The sequence below is a fragment of the Dendrobium catenatum genome, unplaced genomic scaffold, assembly GCF_001605985.2.
Source record: "Dendrobium catenatum unplaced genomic scaffold, ASM160598v2 fragScaff_scaffold_842, whole genome shotgun sequence".
Lineage (NCBI taxonomy): Eukaryota > Viridiplantae > Streptophyta > Magnoliopsida > Asparagales > Orchidaceae > Dendrobium > Dendrobium catenatum.
Window position 1 is genome coordinate 134,175 of NW_021319304.1, and position 22,547 is coordinate 156,721.

The 22,547-nt window shown below is 33.4% G+C and overlaps 3 protein-coding genes across 11 annotated transcripts in view; 1 reads left to right on the forward strand and 2 right to left on the reverse strand.

Moving 5' to 3' along the window:
* Positions 1-884: 884 nt before the first annotated feature.
* LOC110098131 (remorin 1.4-like) lies at positions 885-3,009 on the reverse strand. Its single transcript, XM_028696783.1, has 4 exons — positions 2,688-3,009; positions 2,286-2,607; positions 2,085-2,166; positions 885-1,154 (listed from the first exon to the last, which is right to left on the reverse strand). The coding sequence occupies exons 1-4, from the start codon at positions 3,007-3,009 to the stop codon at positions 963-965; spliced, it is 918 nt and encodes a 305-aa protein (XP_028552616.1). The 3' UTR covers positions 885-962.
* Positions 3,010-7,903: 4,894 nt separating this feature from the next.
* On the forward strand, positions 7,904-12,441 carry LOC110098124 (pentatricopeptide repeat-containing protein At3g29290). Its single transcript, XM_028696770.1, is given in 4 exon segments — positions 7,904-8,098; positions 8,240-9,868; positions 11,414-11,595; positions 12,322-12,441. Coding segments are annotated over 3 exon segments (1,881 nt in total). The 5' UTR covers positions 7,904-8,098; positions 8,240-8,272; the 3' UTR covers positions 12,425-12,441.
* Positions 12,442-17,284: 4,843 nt separating this feature from the next.
* The window catches only part of LOC110098123, a 37,716-nt gene continuing 32,453 nt past the window's right edge, over positions 17,285-22,547 (reverse strand). For 5 of the 9 annotated variants that reach the window (XM_020824844.2, XM_028696773.1, XM_028696772.1 and 2 more), the window contains 4 exons: positions 19,079-19,183; positions 18,819-18,908; positions 18,303-18,413; positions 17,285-18,221 (listed from right to left, as the gene is read on the reverse strand). In XM_020824844.2, the coding sequence (XP_020680503.1) occupies positions 17,709-18,221; positions 18,303-18,413; positions 18,819-18,908; positions 19,079-19,183 (819 nt within the window). In that variant the 3' untranslated portion in view covers positions 17,285-17,708. Of the gene's footprint in view, positions 18,222-18,302; positions 18,414-18,818; positions 18,909-19,078; positions 19,184-19,588; positions 19,728-19,893; positions 20,239-22,547 lie in introns of those variants that run through there. The other 4 variants (XM_028696774.1, XR_003701459.1, XM_028696776.1 and 1 more) reach the window with 4 other exon arrangements.

Sequence of the window (22,547 nt, forward strand, 5' to 3'; positions counted from 1 at the left end):
AAGATTTTTGTTCCTCAAAGTTCAGGTAATGATTTGCCATATTGAGCTCACTTGCTACAGTTAACTAACTAACCTTATGGATTTATTATTTATCATAGTTCTAATCAGCCCTTTTTTTTTATTTGATGCTGGAGTTTTAAAGGCAATTTTGCAAACTTATAAAAACTATTTACTAATTAAGGGCTACAACCTTTATTTATATTTTTATGTAAACAAAATTCATATTTTGATAAGATGAAATTAAATGTTTCATTTAAAATTTATTTTTTAAAATTATAATATTATATTCAAGTAAATTAAAATGCATTTGTTATTTAATTTATCTTTTCATAATACTAACTCTAACAAAATAAATAAATAAAAACCATCAATGTCAGACCTATGTTTGGATGAAAAAGATTGAAGACATTTTAACCATCTATAATTTGTGTCCTCACAAAAAAAACTCTGGCTCGGCCATTATTCATCCTTCTTCTTTCGAACATAGTAGTTGCAGCGGATAGTTGAATGTCATGACTTCAGTATTTTTGGGCTTACTAAGTTAGTGTCTGTTTGAGGCAGTTTTTTCTTTGCTTTGCTTTTTAGATAGTAATCATAAATCCATTTGGCTATGAATTTATTGTTGCTTTTTGATTGCTTTTAATAAATTTCTTTGGTCGAAAGCTGCTTTTTTCAATTAGAGCAGTCAACTTACTTTCCTTAAAAACAATTTTATAACAAACTTTATAAAACGCTGCAATTGTCTCAAACAAATCCTTAATATGTCAGTTTGCAAAATACAGTTCTTTTTTTTTTTTGCAGGTTAATGAATATACAGTCCTTAAACATACTACTTTTCTAGCATTGTTTGTTGCATTCAGATTCTTATTTTTACAATGAAACATTAAAAAAAAAAAACCATTGTTGTGTTCATATAAATGAATTATTATTTGCTTGAGGAATTCACTACATTCTGTTGAGCTTCAGAAACAGAAACATTTACGGCGGACTTTCACAGTTGCTTGCATCTTCTTTGCTTTCTCCTTTGCCTTCAATTCAGCCCTTCGTTTCTCATCATCTGCCACTGCTCTTGCTCCTGAAGCAATCATGTCAATCCTTTTCATCTCTTCCCGGAATTCTTGTAATATTTTAGTGCGCTTCATTTCCAATTTCCTCTGAAATGTCCATTTTTAATACGCAGTTAGCAAATAAAATCTTCTAGCTAAGGTAAAATTAAACTATTACATTATTTGAAGTTAATAACTTGATATTGTAGTTAATGTGGTCAATCTTTTTTAATATTCTGATTTTCTAAGGAAATTTCGTTCTCTTTCCTAATATTATAAATGGACGGAGAACTAATCTATGAAGATAAAAGGCTTATAGAATTGAGGGCTTGAGGTTTTTCTTAGGATTTATTTGGGACTCTTTCTTATTGCTTTCTAAAGCAGCTTTTTAGTACAAAGACTAAAAAATTATTTTAGAAAGCAATAAAAAAGCTATTCCAAACGAAGCATTAGTCTTCTAGCCTTCCGTTTTGTTCTTATAAAGTATCATATCAGCTTTCGCTGTCAAAACATGGACCTGACATGAAGTTTGTAAGGGAGGAAAACTAACAGCACACAACATGAATAATACTTAAGCTCGGTTTAACTTGTTTATAAAAATAGTAAGTATATTAAAGTGAACCGTCTATAAGCATTAACAAATTCATATTAATAGCTGGTTATGGTTAGATTAATTTAAATATCCTGTCTTCTCCAAACAGTGCAAGTGACAATCTATTATACTTTGCTGGTTTATTCTTGCTGTATTATTTGTGTGATTTAGGTTTCGTTTGGGACGACTTCTTTATTGCTTCTTAGAACAGCTTTTGAGTACACAAATTTTAACTTTTATACTAAAAAACTATTTTAATAAGCAGTAAGAAAGCCATCCCAAACGAAGCCTTAGTCGTTGCATTCCTTCTATGTTCTATGTTTTCCTTTTTGGGTTTTCTTGAAAATTTCTGGGGTCTGTTCCTTTGTTAGTGAACACTAGCAGATCAACTGAAAGGAAAGGTTAGGTGATTTTAGATCAAATCTAGTTTGTAAATCAAGTTAAACCTCTTTTCTTTCCATTCGGCGTTTAGCCTTCACCTTCTTCTCGTTCTCCCATTGCAAAATTGTGTTGTTCATCTTTTCATGCCTGAAATTTAAGTACATCGAGGACACTTTTAGTTATCAAGAACAAATTGCAGAAAACCAAGTATTTAAACAGTTGATCTGTTAATGACATATCCCAATAACCTGTTTTTATTCAATTACCTTTTTCTTATTTTCTCCATTGTTGCTTGCTCCCAATGGTATGCCCTTTTTCGCCCGTTAGTTGACTCTGTTCCACCACCATTAGGAAATCCACTGCTAAAATAGGAAGGCATGGGCTTTTTGGAGTATGGAGCACTCTGCTTATCTCGTTCACTTTCAAAAGGCTTGCTGCCTGTGTCATTTAGGTACTTATCTGAAAAAGTTGGGGTCTTTTTAATTCTCGGGGCTGAATTCATTTCCTTTTCCTTCATCTTCAGATCTGCAGCAGATTCTTGCTTCATTCTTTCAGTTAATGTTGATGGCTTCCTCTTGAAGTTATTACCTTAATATGTATGTATCAATAGTTCAATATTTTTGTATGCATAGCAAAAAATAAATAAAAGTAACAGAATGAAAACTGACCTTCTACTCTGCCTTCATGCTCATCATCTTCTTGTTTGGCACTGAACCATCTGGAAATTTTTCTGTTTTCTGTTGAACTGCTCATGCTATCCTCCCTTCTGCTTTTGCTCCTGGTCAGGGAGCTTCCAAGCTCATCAATTGGCTTCTTCTTGCTCAGAAGTCCTTCTTCGGCCAACATGATAGCATATGCAGCAGCTGCAATCGCTGCTCCGAAATCAAGATCAACAGAATCATCTTCCCCACCCTTTTGGTCGGAGAACTGTCGTTGGAACCAGGAAGTTGCCTTTTTCCTCTCTGCACAGAAAATGTATACAGTTTGCATGCTCTATTTGGATCCTTTATAAGCTTAATAGTTCTGAACTTTGTAAGTTTGTTCACTCGACTCCAAATATGTCAATTTTTTTCTTTTGATTTTGCAAACTATTTCTCAACTTGACATGTAATCAAAAGAAATGGTGAAGCCCTAAAACTCAAGAAAAAAAGAGAATCGATAGGAATGGTAGCTTGTTATGTAAATCTTTTTTGGGACATTTAAGTCAAATAAGACAAACATATACACGTCATTTAGGCAAGCATCGAACCCAAGATTTTTTAGTTGATAGTCAAAGCTCCGACCATAATCAACAGATTAAGAAGAACTGTATTTGTTACGTAAATCTAATAACAAAGGATTCTGGGATGAAAAAATATAATCAATAAATAAAAGATCCTAAATTTGACTTCTCATTTGATGCATTATGAGATAGAAGAAGAGAGTATTCATCTATATAAGTACCTTTCTTGAAGGGCAGAGTCTTCTGGGGTGGTATCCTTCCTTCTTGAGTATTGTATGCATCTTCTTGGCTTTCATCAGAAAACTTTACCCTATGATGACAAGTAGTATTTACTCAACCATGGCTAAGAAATTCACAGAAATAGTTGAATAGCAAGTTCTCATCAAGTCTAAGGGGATGCTTGGTAACCTATTGTAGGCAGGGTTTAAGTAAGATTTACCTTAAATTCTCCAAAACATAATTTTAGTCACTTTAGGCTTCGTTTGGGACAGCTTTTTTGTTGCTTTCTAATACAAAAATTTTATACTAAAAAGCCGTTTTAGGAAGCTCTGCGAAAGCTGTTTCAAACGAAACCTAAATCTTAATATGACCATAACACATACTGGCAAAACAAATCATTTAATCCAAAGGAAAGCTATTTACTGCACTTGTTGGAAGTACTATTTGAATATTTGAGATAAAATACCTTATTTGTTTGAGCAGATTGGCCATTCCTATGATGCAAAGCAAGGTCCTCAACAGTCTACTCTTGAATTAATGCTATCTGCTCGAGCAGAAGAAGAAAACAAAAAAGTGAGAGTTTTCTGCAGCTTATTTGGATTCTGCAGCTGATATGATGATAAGGAGAGAGCAAGCTTGTTAAGCAAAGTGAGGGATTGTTTGTTCTGAAAGTTTCTACTTTGATGCAGGGTGGGAAGACAGGGATGCCTTTTCCATTTGAGTATTCTTCTTAAAAAATATTATTAGATTACAGTTTTTTTTTTTTAATGATTTTGGATAGTTTAAAAAATAATTAGAATTAATGACAGTTTTTCAAAATAAATTAAACTATAAAAATCTATTAATTGTACTCTTTAATTATCATGATAATTGGAGAGAATTTGAATTTCTTAGATGAATAGGTTCTGGATGTTTATTTCGCTACTGTGCATTACATTTGTGTGACTAATGCTCATATTGTAATGTCTAATGAGAAAACTAAATTTATGTTTTGACCATAATAGCATAGGATAATTGTTATTTTTTATTTTATTTTAAATAAAATGCAATGGTGAATGTACAAATTAATTGTTGATTGAGCATCTTATGAAGTGCATGTTACTCATTTTGCAAAAGATAAAATAAAATAAAATACATAAAGTTAAAGTTCATTTTACTCATTTTCTCTTGTTTTTATTTAGCCACTTAAGTCAATTAGATCTTTATTTAACTTTTTTTTTTTTTGATTTTTTTTTAGCTTTGCCACACTCATGTTTAATTCTATGTTTCTTCCATTACATTGTATTTTCAAAATTTTATTAAATATTTTTCATTTTAAAGATTTTTGCTAGCTAGAAAGATTATAGTCAAACGATGGTGGTCGGAGGATTATAGTTAGATAATAATTGTTAGATGATTATAATCAGATGAAGGTAGTTAGAGGGTCATAATAGGTGACATTGGTTAATGGATCATAATAGGGTGACAATGGTTGGGCGACGACGATGGTCGAGGAATTAAAGTTGGCAATAGTAGTTGGGATATGATAGTCGAGTCATGGTGCTTAGGGGACCTTAGTTGGGATATGAGTCAAGTTAGTGGTCGAGGGACTATTGTATACTGATTGTGGCCAGGAAGCATAATTAGGTGATAATGGCGGGAGGAATGTAGTGAGCAACAATGGTTGGAGGTCTGTAGTCATGTAATGGTGGTTAGGAGATTGTAGCTAGGAAACAAATGTTCAAAGAGCCTTGGATGAATGTGGTTAAGGAATCATAGTTGGATGATGGAGGCTGGGTAACCATAGTCGAGTGATGATTGTTAGAGGTTGAAAGATCCATGTGACTTGGCAAATGTGTTCAAGGGATCATTTGTTGTATGTTTGGTCGTTCTCGTTGAGATGGAGAAACAAAAGACTAAGAAGTTCAGCATAAATCATAGAGTTAATATATCTTGTTATTGACAACGAGCATTGATGTTAGTTTGGCAACAAAGTCAGGGAGTGTTGATGTATTTGAAGGATCGTAGTTATACGATAGTAGTTGAAGGACTATACTTAGATAAATGTGGTTAGATAGTTGTAGTCAGATGAAGGTGGTCAGAGAGTCGTATTTAGGTGATGTTGGTTAGGGGGCCATAATAGGGTGACAATGGTTGGGCAATGATGGTTGAGAAATTTAAGTCGGGCAACGATGGTCGAGGGATTATAGTTAGGTGATAGTGCTTAGGGGACTTAGTCAATATACAAGTCAAGCTAATGGTTGAGGGACTATGATCAAGTGATTGTGGTTAGGGAATCATAGTTGGGTGATAATAGTGGGAGGACTGTAGTGAGCGATAATGATTGGAGTTCCAATAGTCATGTAATGGTGGTTTGAAGATTATTGTCAAGAGACAAATGATAATTGTTGGGGTGATGGTGTCATGGTAACCATAATTGAGTGATAATTATTCTAGAATCATAGTCGAGTGATAGTGGTTGAGAGACCATAGGCATGCAACGATGTTTTGAGGACCTTATGGAACACTAAGGGTCTAATTTTGAAAGAATTATCTATTTATCGGTTAATTAATCTACTAGTGCCACTAATCTCTTTTTAAGTAATACAATCTTCAATGAAAGAAACTAAAAATCATATTCATCAAAATAATCAACTGCATTCATTTCTCAAAATTCATATATAATAGTCAAGAGTTCAATCAATATATACATTAGTCTATCTTCTAGCTCTTGACTATGAAAAATAAAACTAAAAAATATATTAAAATAAAATAAAACCTAATATAATATATCATGCGGCCAGACATATTGAAAACTGAAAAGCAACTACTTTGATCAATAATCCACTCTTCTCCTTACTACTTATTAAAATTATATATATATATATATATATATATATATATTCTAATACTCTTACGCTCGTTAAGGCAAAATGCATAGATTTTGTTACTATTTAAAAATTTATATGTGACTAATGTTCTATTAACATCAACAAAATATTGCTTATCACTATTGAAACACTTACAAAGAACTAATGCACTATTTCTGCTAATATAATAACCTTTTAATAACCGTGAATGATTATAATATTTAAATCCTATGGGATACATTTTTCTAAACCTATAAAGCCTATTTTTTGAGCGCATAAATGACAAATTTCTATCATACAATTTTGACATTGATATCTATGATTTTTGTCTGGATAATATTTGCAGTAAAAACATTCTCTATTCAAATGCATTTGTATCAATTTTATCTATCTTATTAGATACATTTATCAATCATAGCATATATCTAATGCAAATTATTTCATGTCAAGTAATTTATCAAGTGTAATCACTATAAAAAAGATAAGACATCCAACTATCAGTTATGTTTTTATTGTATATAATCCTGCATGCTAACACCAAAGAAATCATACATATTTCACAGCATATATAATATAATAAACAAGTGATATTAACTAAATGTTCATTTAACTGTATCATATATATATATATATATTCATAAAAAAACATAGTGTGCTATTTTTCACATACATATAATCACAGTAGATAAATTGTAACAACTTTGCATGTCATATACTCATATGAAGAGAATTTTATAATTATTTATCAAAATTTTCTATTTACCTAAAATTTTCAAATTAGAAAGTTCTCCTAAAATGCAAAAAAACCTATGAAAACTCAATATATTCCTATTCATATATGTAGAATAATTAAAATTATAACATACTAAAAATTACACGATTGAATTTTGCTAAAAAAGAGATATTACATTTTTCATAAATTTTGACTAAATTAAAATTCATAAAATACAAAATACACAAAATTATTGAAACCAAAGGTAGGTTAATAGTAGCCTATTTTTAGACAAACAAATTTTTAAATTGGACCGACGGATAAAAATAACTCTATAATCTCCAAACCATAGCTCTCCTCTCTCCTCTTTTTTCTTCTAAAATTCTCTCTTTTGCTCTCTTTTAAAAGAATTGAGAAATATTATATAGCTTTATGTAAACGGATATTTATAATAAAATAATCTTAGAATATAAATGTAATCATATTCAATGTTCAAGTAAAATTCTTATAAATTCTTTATATCTTCAAATTTAAGAATTTAAACATTCTGAAAAATATTCATAAAATAATCTAACATGTCTAGAAGACTGATGAAATCATTGCAAAACAAACTCCTAACGGTCATAAAAAATTCATTTATGCTAACATTTATCAATTACTTAAAAAATTTCAATACTTCTTGTTTTTATATCTACGCTGCCCATAAAATCATAGGAAAATTATTATAATTAAAGTAAAATAATATATATGATATGAAAAATACAACTTATAATAACAACTGAATAAAACTTTCAAACATTTACAAAAAAAAAAAATAAACAACAGTTATATATATTAATTTGCTATGGCGTGGCGTATAAAGTGAAGTTTCCCAAAAGTAGTAAGGGCTTTGTTTTTGTTTTTGTATGTAAATTTCCCTACTATAAATTGCTTGAGGGCTTTCACTCCGGGCGATTTCTGGGAGGCAATCGAGCCTTTAATTTCCAGTTAGGTTCCACGCGGATGAAGCGGGCAATGGAAGGATAAAACTTTCTTTCCATTAAGTGAGTTAAAGACAATTCAGATAAGGATTTACAGGTATCAGCTCTCTTCGATGCCATTTCCTTTGATGCCGGACAACTGTTTGTTCTTTTTACTCAGTGGTCTTAGCATCCTCCTAATTCGAATGCTTCTCTACTTAAATTGTCTCTTCTGAAACTCTGAATTTTCTTCATACAGAGATAAAAAAAAGAGGAATTTTGATCAGTAGACATGGCGGAGATGCTTCAAATTTTCTATGCAATATACCCCTCATCTTGTGGTTTACCTGGAGAAAGCAAGTCGAGCAGGAAAAATATAAACCATGTTGTAAGATGTTTCTGTAAGGACTTGGAAAATTTTGGTTCGATTAAACCGCGGAGTTTTCGCGAATCTTTTCGCACAGATTGTTTGCCAGTAGTGACAATGATCCGTGGCAGTGCTTTTCGGAGTCTACTCGAGCCTTTTACTCTGCTAAGGGGAGGTCTTGTTGCACAATCCAGCTTTCATTCTTGTTTTGCTGGCAAAGTAGAAACTGGATTGGTGGTTTTGGATAGACAAGAAAATGAGGGATTTAGTGTTAATGGATTTGGTAAACCGCAGATACCTGACGAGCTTGATGGTGTGCCCTCTTCAAACCTTCATGGTAGATTCAAGATATCTGAACTTAAGATACACTTTTTAGAGGAGAGGGATGAAGAGATATTGTCCAAAAGAATTTTGAGCCTTAGTAGATCTAACAAGGTCAGAAGTGCACTAGAGTTATATCTCTCTATGGATGTTGCTGGCCTTAGAACCGGTGCACATGCTTGTAACTCTTTGCTGGCTTGTCTTGTCCGTAATAGGTCAATTGATGATGCCTTGGTAGTTTTCGAGAAGATGAGAAGGAAGGGGCTTCCTACAGGACATGCTTACAGTTTGGTACTCAAAGCTGTTGCTGGTGCTAAAGGTTGCAACACAGCCATGGAAATGTTCAGTTCATTTGAAGATGAGGGAGTATCGAAGCATGTCTTTGATATAGTTGTATATAATACAATGATATCAATCTATGGGAAAGCTAAAAACTGGGTTGAGACGGAGAGGATGTGGAGAAAATTCAAGGAGAATAACTTGAGTGGAACTATGATCACTTATTCATTATTGATCAGCGCATTTGTGCAGTGTGGTATCCTTGAACTAGCTCTCGATGCTTACCATGAAATGATTACCAGAGGATTGGTACCAGATGAGGACATTATGAAGGCAATTGTTGCTTCCTGCACTAAAGATGGAAAGTGGGCTTTGGCTCTTATCATGTTTAGAAAGATGCTGGAAAGTGGCATAAAGCCTACTGTAATTACCTATAATTCAGTGATCAGTTGTCTTGGGTAAGCTGGGGAAGATGCTCTTGCTTTTAAGGTCTATGAACTCATGAAACTTTCTGGGTTGACACCTGATGTTTATACATGGAGTGCTTTGCTGAGTGCTCTATATATGAGTAAGCGATATGCTGACGCGCTTCTACTATTTGAGAATTTTAGAGCATTATCGGTTTCTCAGTCATACTTCCAGTTATATAATATAGCTTTGATGTCATGTCAGAGACTTGGGTTATGGGAACGTTCACTGCAGCTCTTATGGGAGATGGAAAAAAGTGGAATGCAGATGTCTACCGTATCGTATAATCATGTCATCCGAGCTTGTGAAACTGCAAGGAAACCTGAAATTGCTTTACAAATCTATCAACATATGATTGATCAGAAGCAAACCCCTGACACTTTTACATACTTATCACTAATAAGAGCTTGCATCTGGGGATCATTGTGGACAGAATTGGAAAAAATTTCGGAGGTATTGTGAATTTTTTGAACTGTTCCGTGTATAAAAGCTAATCAAATCTTTACCAAAGGTAATATTTTGAGCCTTGGGATTTCATAATTAACATTTTGAGCCTTGCTGATCCATCGAGGGTTCTACTCGATGGGGGTATGCAGAAGATTGGTGGAAGGAGTGACACACTTTGAGATAGTTTTGAGGGAAATTTGTGCCAAGGGCAATATGTAGTACACCATTGAGTTCCGATTTATGATGCACTGACACGGATACGGTGACATGGATATGGCATGACATGGACACGGGACACATTATTTATTTAAAATAGAGGACACGGACATGGGTTGGACATGGTATTATAATTTTATATTTTAAAAATAGTATATACAAATTAAATGAATATAATATTAAAAATAATTAGAAATAATAAGTTATTTAACTAGAATATGTGCTTAAATTGATTAATATTAGGATTTCGAGAGTCGGGCATTGGTGTCGTGTATCAGGCATCGAGAGAACAGATGACATTGTTGTCGACAGTCATACATCGATGTTATGCAGTAAGTGTTAGACGTTGATGTCAAGAGGGCGCGACTGTCATCAATGTTGAGAGGGTGTTGGTTGTTGATGCTAAGATGACATCAGACAAAGATAAATTGTTAAGTTGTGGGTGTATAAATTACTAGCGTTGAGCATCAATGCCAAGACATTGTCAGACTTTGATGTTGAAATGATTTTGAAATGTCGATGTTGCAATGACATCAAACGTCGATGTTGAGATGACATCGGGCATGTCGTGAAACCAAAGTTGCGACCCGCCAAAGAGAAATGAAAATAAGAATATTCGATGAATCGAGTATTGAGTGCGGGCCATTGATTTGATGTTGTGGACATGAAATAAAAAAATTAGTTTATATTTTAAATAAATAAAATTTTAAATACAAGAAATTATATTTAAACATATTTTCATAAAATATTTAAGACATCAGACACGCGTGTCCAATTTGTATTTAATATTTTTTTAATCAGAGGCATTTTCGGTGTGTCTGACACGTGTCGGATGCGTGTCGGATGCGTGTCTTGTCGGATATGTATTGGACATTGCACGGCTCTTTGAGGATAAGTGTCGGTGCATCATAGACTGATATTAGATTGTCACTTTGGGAGTTTATTTTGGATGTGAAAACTCTCACCTCAATAGTTTATATTCAACTTGCAAATAAACTCTCCTTATTCCCAATTAACAATCATAAACAGGCTAGTAAGATAGTGATTGTAAAAAAAAAGCAAAAACCATGGAAGAAGGGAGAAGACTCAAGAATCAACCAAAGAGAGGTCTTCTTTCTCCCAAAGGGAGAAGGAAAATAAGAACTGTAATGAGTAATGACCCTTCCTCATATAAAAACAGTGGCTCTAGTAACCGCATCTTAACCTCATATACTTACAATCTTGAATTCTAGATATCATACATGAATCTATGTTTGTATTTCTGTATTATGTGTTTATGTTCTCCTTTATTTAGATATAACCAACATCTGATTTAGCTTGTCTTCAATACAACAGTGTATTCCGTTAGACGCTTCCCTCTATAATGCACTTGTTCAAGGATTTTGTTTGCGGAACAAGTTTCTCCTAGCAAAACAAATGTACACAAAAATGCGGAGCATTGGACTTGAACCAGATGGGAAAACAAGGGCGATGATGCTTCATATTTTATCAGCTAATGGAGTCAAGCAGCGTGCCAGGTGAACTTTTATATTTCAAAAGCTATAATTTGTGCGGTTTATTGTTATAAATAAATGATCAAATTGTCCTAGTTTAGCACATTTGCAAAAATCGGTTGCCTTTAATGACATGGAGAATATTAATCATTACTTTTGATTAAATTTTATTAGCATTCTACTTTTAGTATGTTGGATCTCTGGATAGGAATCATCTAAAAAACAAAAACTAGAGATATAGAATGGTCTTTAATTAGTTACAAAATTAGAAAGTTAGGTAAACTAGTCACTAATCCATTTACTTGCTAATGCTTTATTTTCAGTTCCAAGAGTCTTTCTCAAATTCATATTTAATAATGTTAGAAAGAAGTTTTGATTCATTGGATGAGCCAATCTCTCAAGTACAGTCAAGCTCTGATATCAATTTGTTATGACAGAAGACTCAAATCACTCTCTTTGAGAGCATCAAACAGCAACTGGATTAACCTATTAACCTAGGACTAATAAATATAACAATAAAAATCTGATAAAGAATAAGAACATAACCACAGAGACGTAAACATGGTAGTTTAATGTTGTTCTATCAAAAGTGACTTGAGCAGCAGGCATAAATAATCCACTATCAAGTATATATCTAGTTCAAAATGGGATATTTATCACATATATATATATATAATTTCCTTTTTTAGGGAAACTAATGAGGAGAATGGCAAAAATAATATTAAATTTGCAGCAATATTTCTTAAACAGAAGACCAAAGAGAAGAGAGTCGATTTGCTCACCAAATCTTCTTCCAGCAAAAGAACATGAAGCAAATGATCGCTTTCTTGCTGGCTTCTTTTTTTGGCGATAGAAGGATGACTATAGAGTAAAAAAAACCTCATCCTTCATTGGATTCCAAATACGCTTGCGTTTGTGTGTGAGAAGCAGTGGCACTGTAGTCCTCTATCTTTCCCAGATCTCCATACAAGAAAGGCTATAATTAGTCAATTACATAGAGCGAATGGGGCTTGATGTAAGAATTTTAAAATGCTTTAAGGATTTAATATAATACCTACAAAGGTATAATCATGTCTTGCCCCTCTATATTATATTTTTTCCATTGTTTGCACGCATATTTATTTATTCATTGGTTATAGTATGATCTGTTTCATGTGTTCTCTGATTTTGGTGCCCTGCTCTGCTTTTAAAAGTCAGCATACATTCTACAGGATCCGAAGCTTCAGAAAATGGAGCACGTTCAATAAGCATGCACTAGTGAAAAGCATGGAAAATGAAATGGTGGCAAAAAATGCATTTACTGTCCCGGCTAAGAGCATCTCCAACTGAACGCCAAACATGTTGATGGCATCGTTCGGTTGCTCCAGCGGAACTCCAAATCTTCCGCCATTTGCTTGCGGGTGAACAGTGCGACACTAATATTGACGTTGCACTGTTCACCAATGCGATTTTTCTGTCTCAACCGGATTTGCCGAAGAAACGAGCCAAAGAGGAGAAAGACGGTTACCTTCGCAGAAGCCCGAAAAATAGAGTTTGATTGGAGATGAATCACAACTTTTTTGAGTTTCACTGTATTTTAGAATGAAAAATGAGATTTTCGGTTGGAGATGCTCTAAATGTTTGATGCATACAATCTTGATTGGGTCATTACAGGGCATTTACTACAGTTAAATGAGTATTTTGAGTGACTAAAGAAGGCGTATTCAGTTCTTCATGGATATTAAGGAGCTGCAGCACTGAATAAAGGTATATGTTGGCTATGAATCCTCTTTGTTGCCTTGGTTGTTTGTGATGGTTAATGGCTACAACATTTTCATTTCTTCGCACTTTGAACCATCAGAAGCTGTCTCTAGTATGTCAAAGGTGTGATTTCTACACTGAGAAAGGGAACTAACTACTGTTAACTACAGTTTGATGTATCATGGCCATGGCCAGGCCTTCAATTGAAGCCGAGGAAGAGTGGTTTATTTTCTCCTATTAATGGAAGCATGAATGAGAAGGTTGATATTATTTTACTAATTATTTATTCTTATTATTTAGTAGGATAAGTTTCATATTGGTTATCTATTTAGAACAATATAAGCAATGTAATCTTACATATATTTTCACTATCTAAAATATCATTATATTTAACTTTGGTGTTAATTTTAATCCCTGGGTTCAAATTGGATTAATTTTTAATAGTTGAGAGACTAAATTAGATTAGCACAAAACTTTGGAATTAAATTGGGCACTTTCTAATAATCGAGACACTAACCCGAACATTTTTTCCCACTATTTTTGTATGAACCAATATGATTGAAGAGCATACTGAAAGTATTGCCTCTCTTTAGAGGTGTGTATGAACTACAAATGCAGAATTCAATATGCTATTATAGAACTTTGAAATGCTAACCTACTGAAGATCATTGCAGGTTTTGATGATACTTTTTTTGTGGCTTGTCATTACGATCAAAGAAATCTCAAAAGGGCCGAACACAGTTTGGCAACAGCGTGAAAGAACTCAAACAATTGACATGAAGAGACTTCAACTTACAAATGGAGTTCAACATGTTACTGTGTTTGAATTCATTTTGCGACTACCTGATCTGTAAGTTCCTATCTGCATGTATTATCACTGGTATGCCATTGTATTAATTAATGTCAAAAGCTTGTATCACTCTATATGCTTAAGAAAAGTTTTGATTCGAGAAACAAAGTAGCTTAACCGAGAAATTTTTTGGCTGAAAGGTTACTTTCTGAGAGTGACATAAAAGAAACGAGAAAAAATGAGACATGCTTTGGCGCATCACAAACTTCTTACGCAATAATAAGTGTGCGCCCCGACCCACCCTGCTCTATTAGTACTATGAAGAGCCTAACCTGAAATTTAGTGGTCTCATAGATTCATGATGGGAGGTTCCAAGGCCTGGCAAGGTTGTTGTGCAGGGGAAGCTGATGAAGATTTAATGCTTGTAAATGACAGGGATAGTGCCTTTCTCTGAATGTTTAGGAGAGTAACATATGGCTGAATAGTTGTTTTTTCATATGTATTTCCTGCTGTAATAGCATAGGTAACCTATGTTTTGTATAGTTTGTTGTATTGAATTCATTTGAGACGGTTGTAATTTTCTATAAAGATGATTATAAATTTATCATGAAGAAAACAACTTTTTTGAAAACTATTGTCAAAAATAACTTTCTAATAAAAATAATTAAAATCAATAAAAAAAATAATAGTCAGATAAAAATTAGGGAGATTTACATACATATCATTTTATACCACTCTATTTATATATTTAACATTTAAAATTTTAATATTACATATATATCACCCATGATTCATTTTTATATCAAAAATGAGTGGTAGAAATGAAATATATGAATGGTAAAAAAAAAATCATATCAATTCATTTCAGAACAAATTTGGACAATTTCAGAATTCATACGAAAATCCGGCAGCGTAACGGCAGTATACGGAATTTACACAAAATTTCCTAAAAATCACAAATTACCAAATTATCACAGAATGTTCACAACGACATTGCAAGACTTTTATTCTACTGCCACAACATTTTTAGACATCGTAAAAAATTACAGTCGAAAGAAAACACTGCGGAATCAAAAATACCCGGTCAAAATTCTCCAGAAAATAATCAAAATATGCACACTCGGCACCTCAGAAACATACCAAAAGTTACGCGGTAAAAACTGAACCAATCGGAAAATACGGACGAAATTCGCTAACAAAAACGAAATCCGGACAGAAAAGTCGTTCAAATTGCACCGTTCTGAAAATTGAGAAAGGCGGAATATGCCTCACCTTGCTTACACCAATTTCTTGAACTACTGCAACGGACGAAAATGGTCCGGCGTCGCCCAAAAATCCACTTTCCCACTTTTTCCTTCGTTTTTTCTCTCTCCTGGGCTTTTCTCTCTCTTCAAAATATCTCATTTCTATATATATCCAGACTGATCGTCCCGGACGATAGAACTTCGTCCCAGGATGAAGTGGCTCTAGACGAATTTCGTCCAGACGAGATTAATTAACGTCCCCGGCGACTTGTCTTCGGGAGAATTTTCGTCCAGACGAACCAACTTTCGTCCCGACGAACCATGCAGCCAAAACTATTTTCCTTGAACAACCTGTACCAATCGTCCCGAACAATCCAACTTCGTCCGGACGAACCTGGAGCAAAAATTGATGTTACAATTTAGTTCTTCGACTATTAAAAATTTATCATGTTTGATCCCTTTGTTAGAAAATCTATCAAATTTAACTGAATGTTATGTAGATCTCTTTCTTTTATTAATCTGTTGGTTATTAAAGTAAAAAATATTTAAATTTTACTTTTCATTAGCAGATTTTTTTTTTAATTTAGAATTTTGGAGTTTTAGCCAATGACTTCATTTTTTGTAATAAGAATCATGGAATTTTGTAACCAATGATATTATCTTTTGTAATAAGAGTTTTTTATTATTGTATGAGCTTTCATTTAGATTTTACTTAAAGAGACAATATTATTTTACTAAGTATTCATCCTTATTATTTAGTAGGATAACTTTAATATTGGTTATGCATTTATTATAATTTAAATAGCAAATAGAATACTATAAGCATTGTAATCTTACATATACTTTCACTGTCTAAAATATCATTATATTTAACTTTGACGTTAACTTTAATAATCATTTTAATCCTTGGGATCAAATTGGATTAATTTTTAATATTCGAGAGACTAAATTTAATTTTTGAGAGAAGCATAATACTAAGTTAAGTGTGGCAGAGATGAGGATGCTCAGGTGGATGATTGGCTTTACCCTTAGAGATAGGATACGAAATGAGCATATACGTGAAAAGGTTGGAGTAGCTCCAGTAGAAGATAAGATTAGAGAAAGTCGCCTTAGATGGTTTGGTCACATAAAACCGCGGCCTTGCGATGACCCGGTTAGGAGAGTAGAGGTATTAGATTTGACTTATGTTAAGAAAGGTAGGGGTAGACCTAAAAAGACTTGGTTAGAAAATATTATGAATGACCTTTCTTTATTAGATTTAAACGAGAATTTGACTTTTAATAGGACACAATGGAGAAAAAGGATTCATGCAGCCGACCCCACGTAGTAGGATAAAGGCTTGATGTTGTTGTTATTGTTGTTGAGGGACTAAATTAGGCTAGCATAAAACTCTTAAGATTAAATTGGACATTTCCTAATAATTGGGGAAATATTATGAACTTCTTTCCCACTATTTTTGTATGAACCAATATGGATGAAGAGCATGCGGAAATCATCACCTCTCTTTAGAGGTGTATGACTCACATCAAAGGCTTATTAGGTTGAAGTCTCATAAGTGCAAAAGCTTGAGTTTTCCTCAATTTCTGCTATAGCAAGATCATATATGAAACTCGAGATAGATTCGATTTCAAGTTGTTCAATCTTGACGTAATTCTTTATAAAGATGATTGTAAATTTACTGTAGAAAAAACAGCCTTCTTGAAAATTATTGTCAAATATAACTTTCTAGTAAAAAAATTATGAAAATTAATAATCAAATAAAAATTATGATTACATTCTAAAAAATAAAACAGAAAGAAAACCACTCCAAATAAAACCTTAAAGTTAGTTGACCTGATTTTGATCCAAATGAGAGCAAATAGATAATAAAAATTTAAGATAATGAGTTCAAATCAAGATCTTGAACTGAAAGCTTCATGATTTTGCATTTTTTAGGGCATTGTGCTATAAGTTTGCATAAAATACCATTGGAGGAAGAAAAAAAGGTGCATCAAATCGTGAAGAAAATAATTACTTCATTACAACAAAAATGTGTCGACGCTGACAAACAATTCAAGTATCCAGCATATCCTGCATGAAGATCAGCGTCTTAAATGCCATTGCCTGCTTGTGACAAGACATCAGCTCGAGTAGAGCTCCATTGTTACTTTGTATTACTAGCAGCTTATCAAAGAACCTTAAAGGTAGAAGAGAGCCTAACCTTAAACCTCATCCTCTATCAGATAAGATATATATATGCAGGCTTCGTTTGTGACGGCTTTCTTGATGCTTCTTAAAGCTACTTCTTAATAAAAAATTTAAATTTTTGTACTTAGAAAGCTGCTTTAAGAAGCAACGAAAAACCGTCCCAAACGTAAACGTAGTCAAGCTGGAAAATCTGAGGTCCCAGATGCGAAGAACTCCTCAGCTTTATCCAAGAAACTACCAGGAAATCTCCTATGTAGCATGAAAGTAGATGATGCTTCTGAGGCTGGTAGATTGTGCTTCCAAGCCCATTCATCACAAGTTTTAGTTTCTCTATTATCTCTTTGAACTCTATATTTCATCACTCTGGAGCCTGCACTTCCTCCCCTTGACAACAAATTGCGCACGCCTTTACGGTTTGGCTTGGAGGAACCATCGCCATGGATCTTTTTAGCTTCTGGAGCTGATAAAATGGAATCAGATCTGTCAGTGTCTAGTGGTGAGTTATCAAACTGGGAGGTGAGTAAGCTCTGCTTGCAAGATCTCAACAAAGTGAGAAGCATTTCCATGCTGAGTTCTTGTTGGATCACACCCCTGTTCTGCTCACATCCATAGCAGGCAGCCACAAAGGTACTAGCCAAGATAGGAGTCAACTCAGGATCGCTGAAGAAGACAAATGGCAGATCACAGATCTGATTTGGCAAACTAAAATTAGAATCGATTCGAGGGCGAGGCGATCTCAAAGGTCAAAAAATTTGCTGGGCAAGGCCTACCTTGTGAAGAATCGTTGGAGTTTTCCCCCAACGAAGGACTGCTTGGTTCCCAGCATGGAACAAAGAGAAGTAGCCCAGCAGGAGCAATGATTCCAGCAGAAGAAAACCAACCTGAGAAAATTGATCAAATCTGCCTTTATCAACTTTAGGAAAAAGCATGGAGAATCAGTTATCCTTTTCGCTATTTCATGCTATGGCTAAAAGTTGATGCAATATCAAATGATAGACCACATTGTGCATGCAGTCACATGGTAGATAAGAGTACAATATGATGATTATATCATGTAATGGTTACATTTCACATTATTGATGCAAATATAAGCTACAAAGTTTCAATAGAGCTTCAAATATTATGCCATATTTTTGTATGTGCAGGTTACAATATTTTTTATTAGCAATTCATAAATTTCAGTATAAAAATCTTAACCAGATATTGTAAGAGATTCAGAAGCTAACTGGTAACTACTGATAACATGATTAAGGATGATAAAAAGAATAACCGCAGTACCCTACTACCTGATCATTAGTTGATTTCCATCTGCTTGTGCAATGAGAAAGTAGGAAACTCATTAAGTGGAAGAATTCCATTCTCAAATCTGACCTTGCCTGTTGCAGATATAGGCGTATTTAGAATTAAAAATCACAGAAGTATAACCATCTACGATTGTTGGCATCATTTACTACAATAAATCTTTATCAATGTGAGAAGTTATGTAGAATATCCTACTAAAACTGTTTTTGTGGGTGGGGAAGGTGGGGTGGTGGGGATTGTTTACCAGCATTTTCTGCAACAGAGAAATATCCAAGCATGCCAGATTGTTTAAAACCTTCAGTACACCAATGGCTACCTCTTCGAAGTTGGAGGGGAGAACGTAAGAGGCCTAAGGTGAAAAAAAAAACAGTAAAATAACCACATACAACTTGGAGGGGGGAACGTGGGAAATGATTTAAAAAAAAAAAAAATCAATGCTAATGAAATATATTTATCTAGATGCGGTTAATTAGTAATTCTAAGAAATAAAAAATATTTAAAATTGAATAAAATAAACAAAATTTATTATTTTCACTAGGATTTCCTTGAATGATATGAACAAGCAAATAAAATCTCAAAATACAAACATCTAGAAGTATGTTTTGCATTCAAAGAAAAATAGAATCAATATAATTATATCTTGACAAGAATTAAAGGTAATTGATTGAGTATTTCATTTCAATATCTATGTTATTTACATAATCCCAGAAGAACTTTTAATATGAGGCATATAAAATTAGAGGATAATAATTACAGAATAATTATAATAGCCCAATAATTGATGAAGTGGCAACAATAATTTCACGGATCACCGAGGTCAAATGTAGTGCAAAACGATGATAGAGATCTTCTCTTTGTTTAATGAGTTCAATCGACCTTCTCATGCCCTGTTCCTGAAACATACAATATGAAGGGTGAAATGCAACATTGCATTTTGAATCAAAATGCATGCAAGTATATCACACAAGCGCGCCTAAAAGTGTGACAACACATTGGAAGCATGTGTATGCAATATGCAAGTGCACAAAAAAACATGCAAGTGCATGTTACAAATGTATAAAAAAATGTGCACATTATTTAAAAAGATTTAAATTCCCACAAGTGCTTCGACAAATGTGCATAATACTCGAACACAAAAGTCTGAGAAGGCTGCAAGGGGTTAAAAGCAAGTCAAGCTATAATCCAATCTTTTAAATTAATTACCCAGCATGTGCTTCGACAAACATGTTAACCATGTAAATATGAAAGTCTGAGAATGCCACGCGAGGTTGAAAACGAACTAATATAAAATCCTCTTGTCATATTGAACACTTGCATGTGCTCTAACCATCGCATCGAACTAATAAACCCGAGGTCCAAGAATGCTATGCAATCCATCCCTTCTTGAAATGACTGGATTTGACACTAGTTGAATAAAAAAGCAAACATACAATCATAAAATTCATCAAAAATTTTAATTTTAAATTCACATTAGGCCTTTGAAGCCTCTTCAAAAGAAATTTACTATAAAAATGAAAACTCTCAATTTCAACTTTCGTACAACAAATTCGTGAAGTCAATAATTAAACCTGATCCTCTATTAGTAAGTAAACATAATTAACATGGTTCAAATAACAAAGCTGTAAATTATTTAAACCCTTAATGATGGTCGCGTTAATGATGAATCTTGATCGACGGGGTTAACTCTTAAGAATTAAAGTCTTAACTGGAGCAAATTCTATCTTTTTAAATACCACCAAAGTCTTATATAATACAAAAATATCTGAAGCAGCCTTAATGTTATCTTGATATGACCATGTTGAAAATAAATCTTAATTAGGTGAGTCGATTTTTAAATATTTTAAAAAATTAATCACATAAATTAAAGCAAAATTTATCCACCTTTCGCAGCTGTTTGGCGAGGGTGATGAACTCATGAATAATTTCAGCTCACAAAAAGCAAATGTCCAATTGAGAATATCACTAAGATTTATTCTTAAATAATCTCCTGCCAATAAGAACATAACACGTGTCATCTAACTGATAGTTTGATCCAATGATTCCACATGGTAATACAAGGCTCTCTAACCAAGTAGTTTTGCCTCAAATAGGCACCACTACATTACGATCACAGCCATAACCGATATGTTTCACAATGGCTAATATCTTTAACTAATGAATCATATGGTAAACTTGATAGGTGATAAAACCCTCAATTACTTATGGTTGACTTGAATTCATTCCTTAGACAAATATCCACCCAAGTCTACAAGGTTTGCATGAAATAATCATGGCTGCCAATAATGTTCTTTTGATTAGGTTGAGTCGATTATCTCATCTAACTAAATAGACTAGGAACCTATTAGACCGGTCATTGGAACGGTCCATCCTAGAGACCTAGACTGACTCTGTTTTATTGGAGACAGAACAAGAGTTCCACCCCCTCCCTCAGTCGGTTATTATGAAGGGTTTAATGTGGTTTAGGAGAAAAAAATTCAGAGGGGCCGTTTAGGAATTTCCTTTATTTTTGTATGCTTTAAAGAGGATATTTTTCTAGGGTTATGGTATCTTCAGGTTTTTTTTTACTGAATTGAGATTGTTCTTAGGATTGTTTGGGCTCTAGCCAACAGCTAGGGATTGAGAGAGCCAAATCTTTCTCTCAAATTGAAGATTCATTGTGTCTTGTTTGTTTTCTTCGATCTTTCATCAATTAAAAGGTTTCTCAAGTGTTTAGCCACAAAATCCTTCTCAACTACTATTTGCACGTTGCTGAAATTCCAATGAGCCAAAATTTCCTCTCTTTCTACCAATGTTTCCTATCAGAACCATGACGACCCAAAACAACAGAATCATGATATCTTGATTGATTTTTTCATCATTCCCCTACCATCCGTTTTAAGTGGAAGTTGATAAATTTTTAATCCTAAGAAAAATCTAAATATGTTAGTATTATACGTTGGGTATTAAGTACTTATCTAATAACTAATCTTAATCAAAAGAGCTCTCCTATTATCGAGGGGGATAATTAACCATAATGATTAGCACCTATGGGAAACTTGAACTTAGATCTTAAAGTCCTTACAAATGAGGGTAAAATGTTTGAGTAGTGTCTTCTCTACATAATCTAGCTTCCGGAAAAAATTATGGAGCCCACATCTAATTGTAGTTTTATAGAATTTATGTTTGAAGTCCCCATCATATTTTCTAATCACATAATACTCTTAAAATGCTTCTCCATTTTAACCATCCAATTTTAATTAAATAAAAATTATAAAAGTAAAACACATTATCTAAAGCCTGCAGAAAACAGAAATGCAAAAACCATCGGAAAGAAAATATGTCTAGTGAACGCTGATGAGAAGTAGAAATGACATTATCATGTAAAAGTAAAGATGGAGAATTAATTGATATAAGTTGAAGAAAGATGTTAAATTTCCAAGGGCATCAATGTACTGCAAAAATTTTCTTGATAGATGGGGGGCTGGGATTATTGATTATTACTTCCAAACGTAAAACATAAAATATGAATCAATAATCTACTAGTTATTGATCACTGTTTCTTTAACATTCTTAGGGTATCAATGTTTTATGACAAATTTTCTTAACTGATGTGGATTGGGATTCTTGGTCACTTCCTAATGCAAAATAAAAATATGAACCAATAATCTATAAACAATAGCTATTAACCAGTTTCTAGAATGGACAGAAAAATGATTAACTGTTGTAGAGGATGT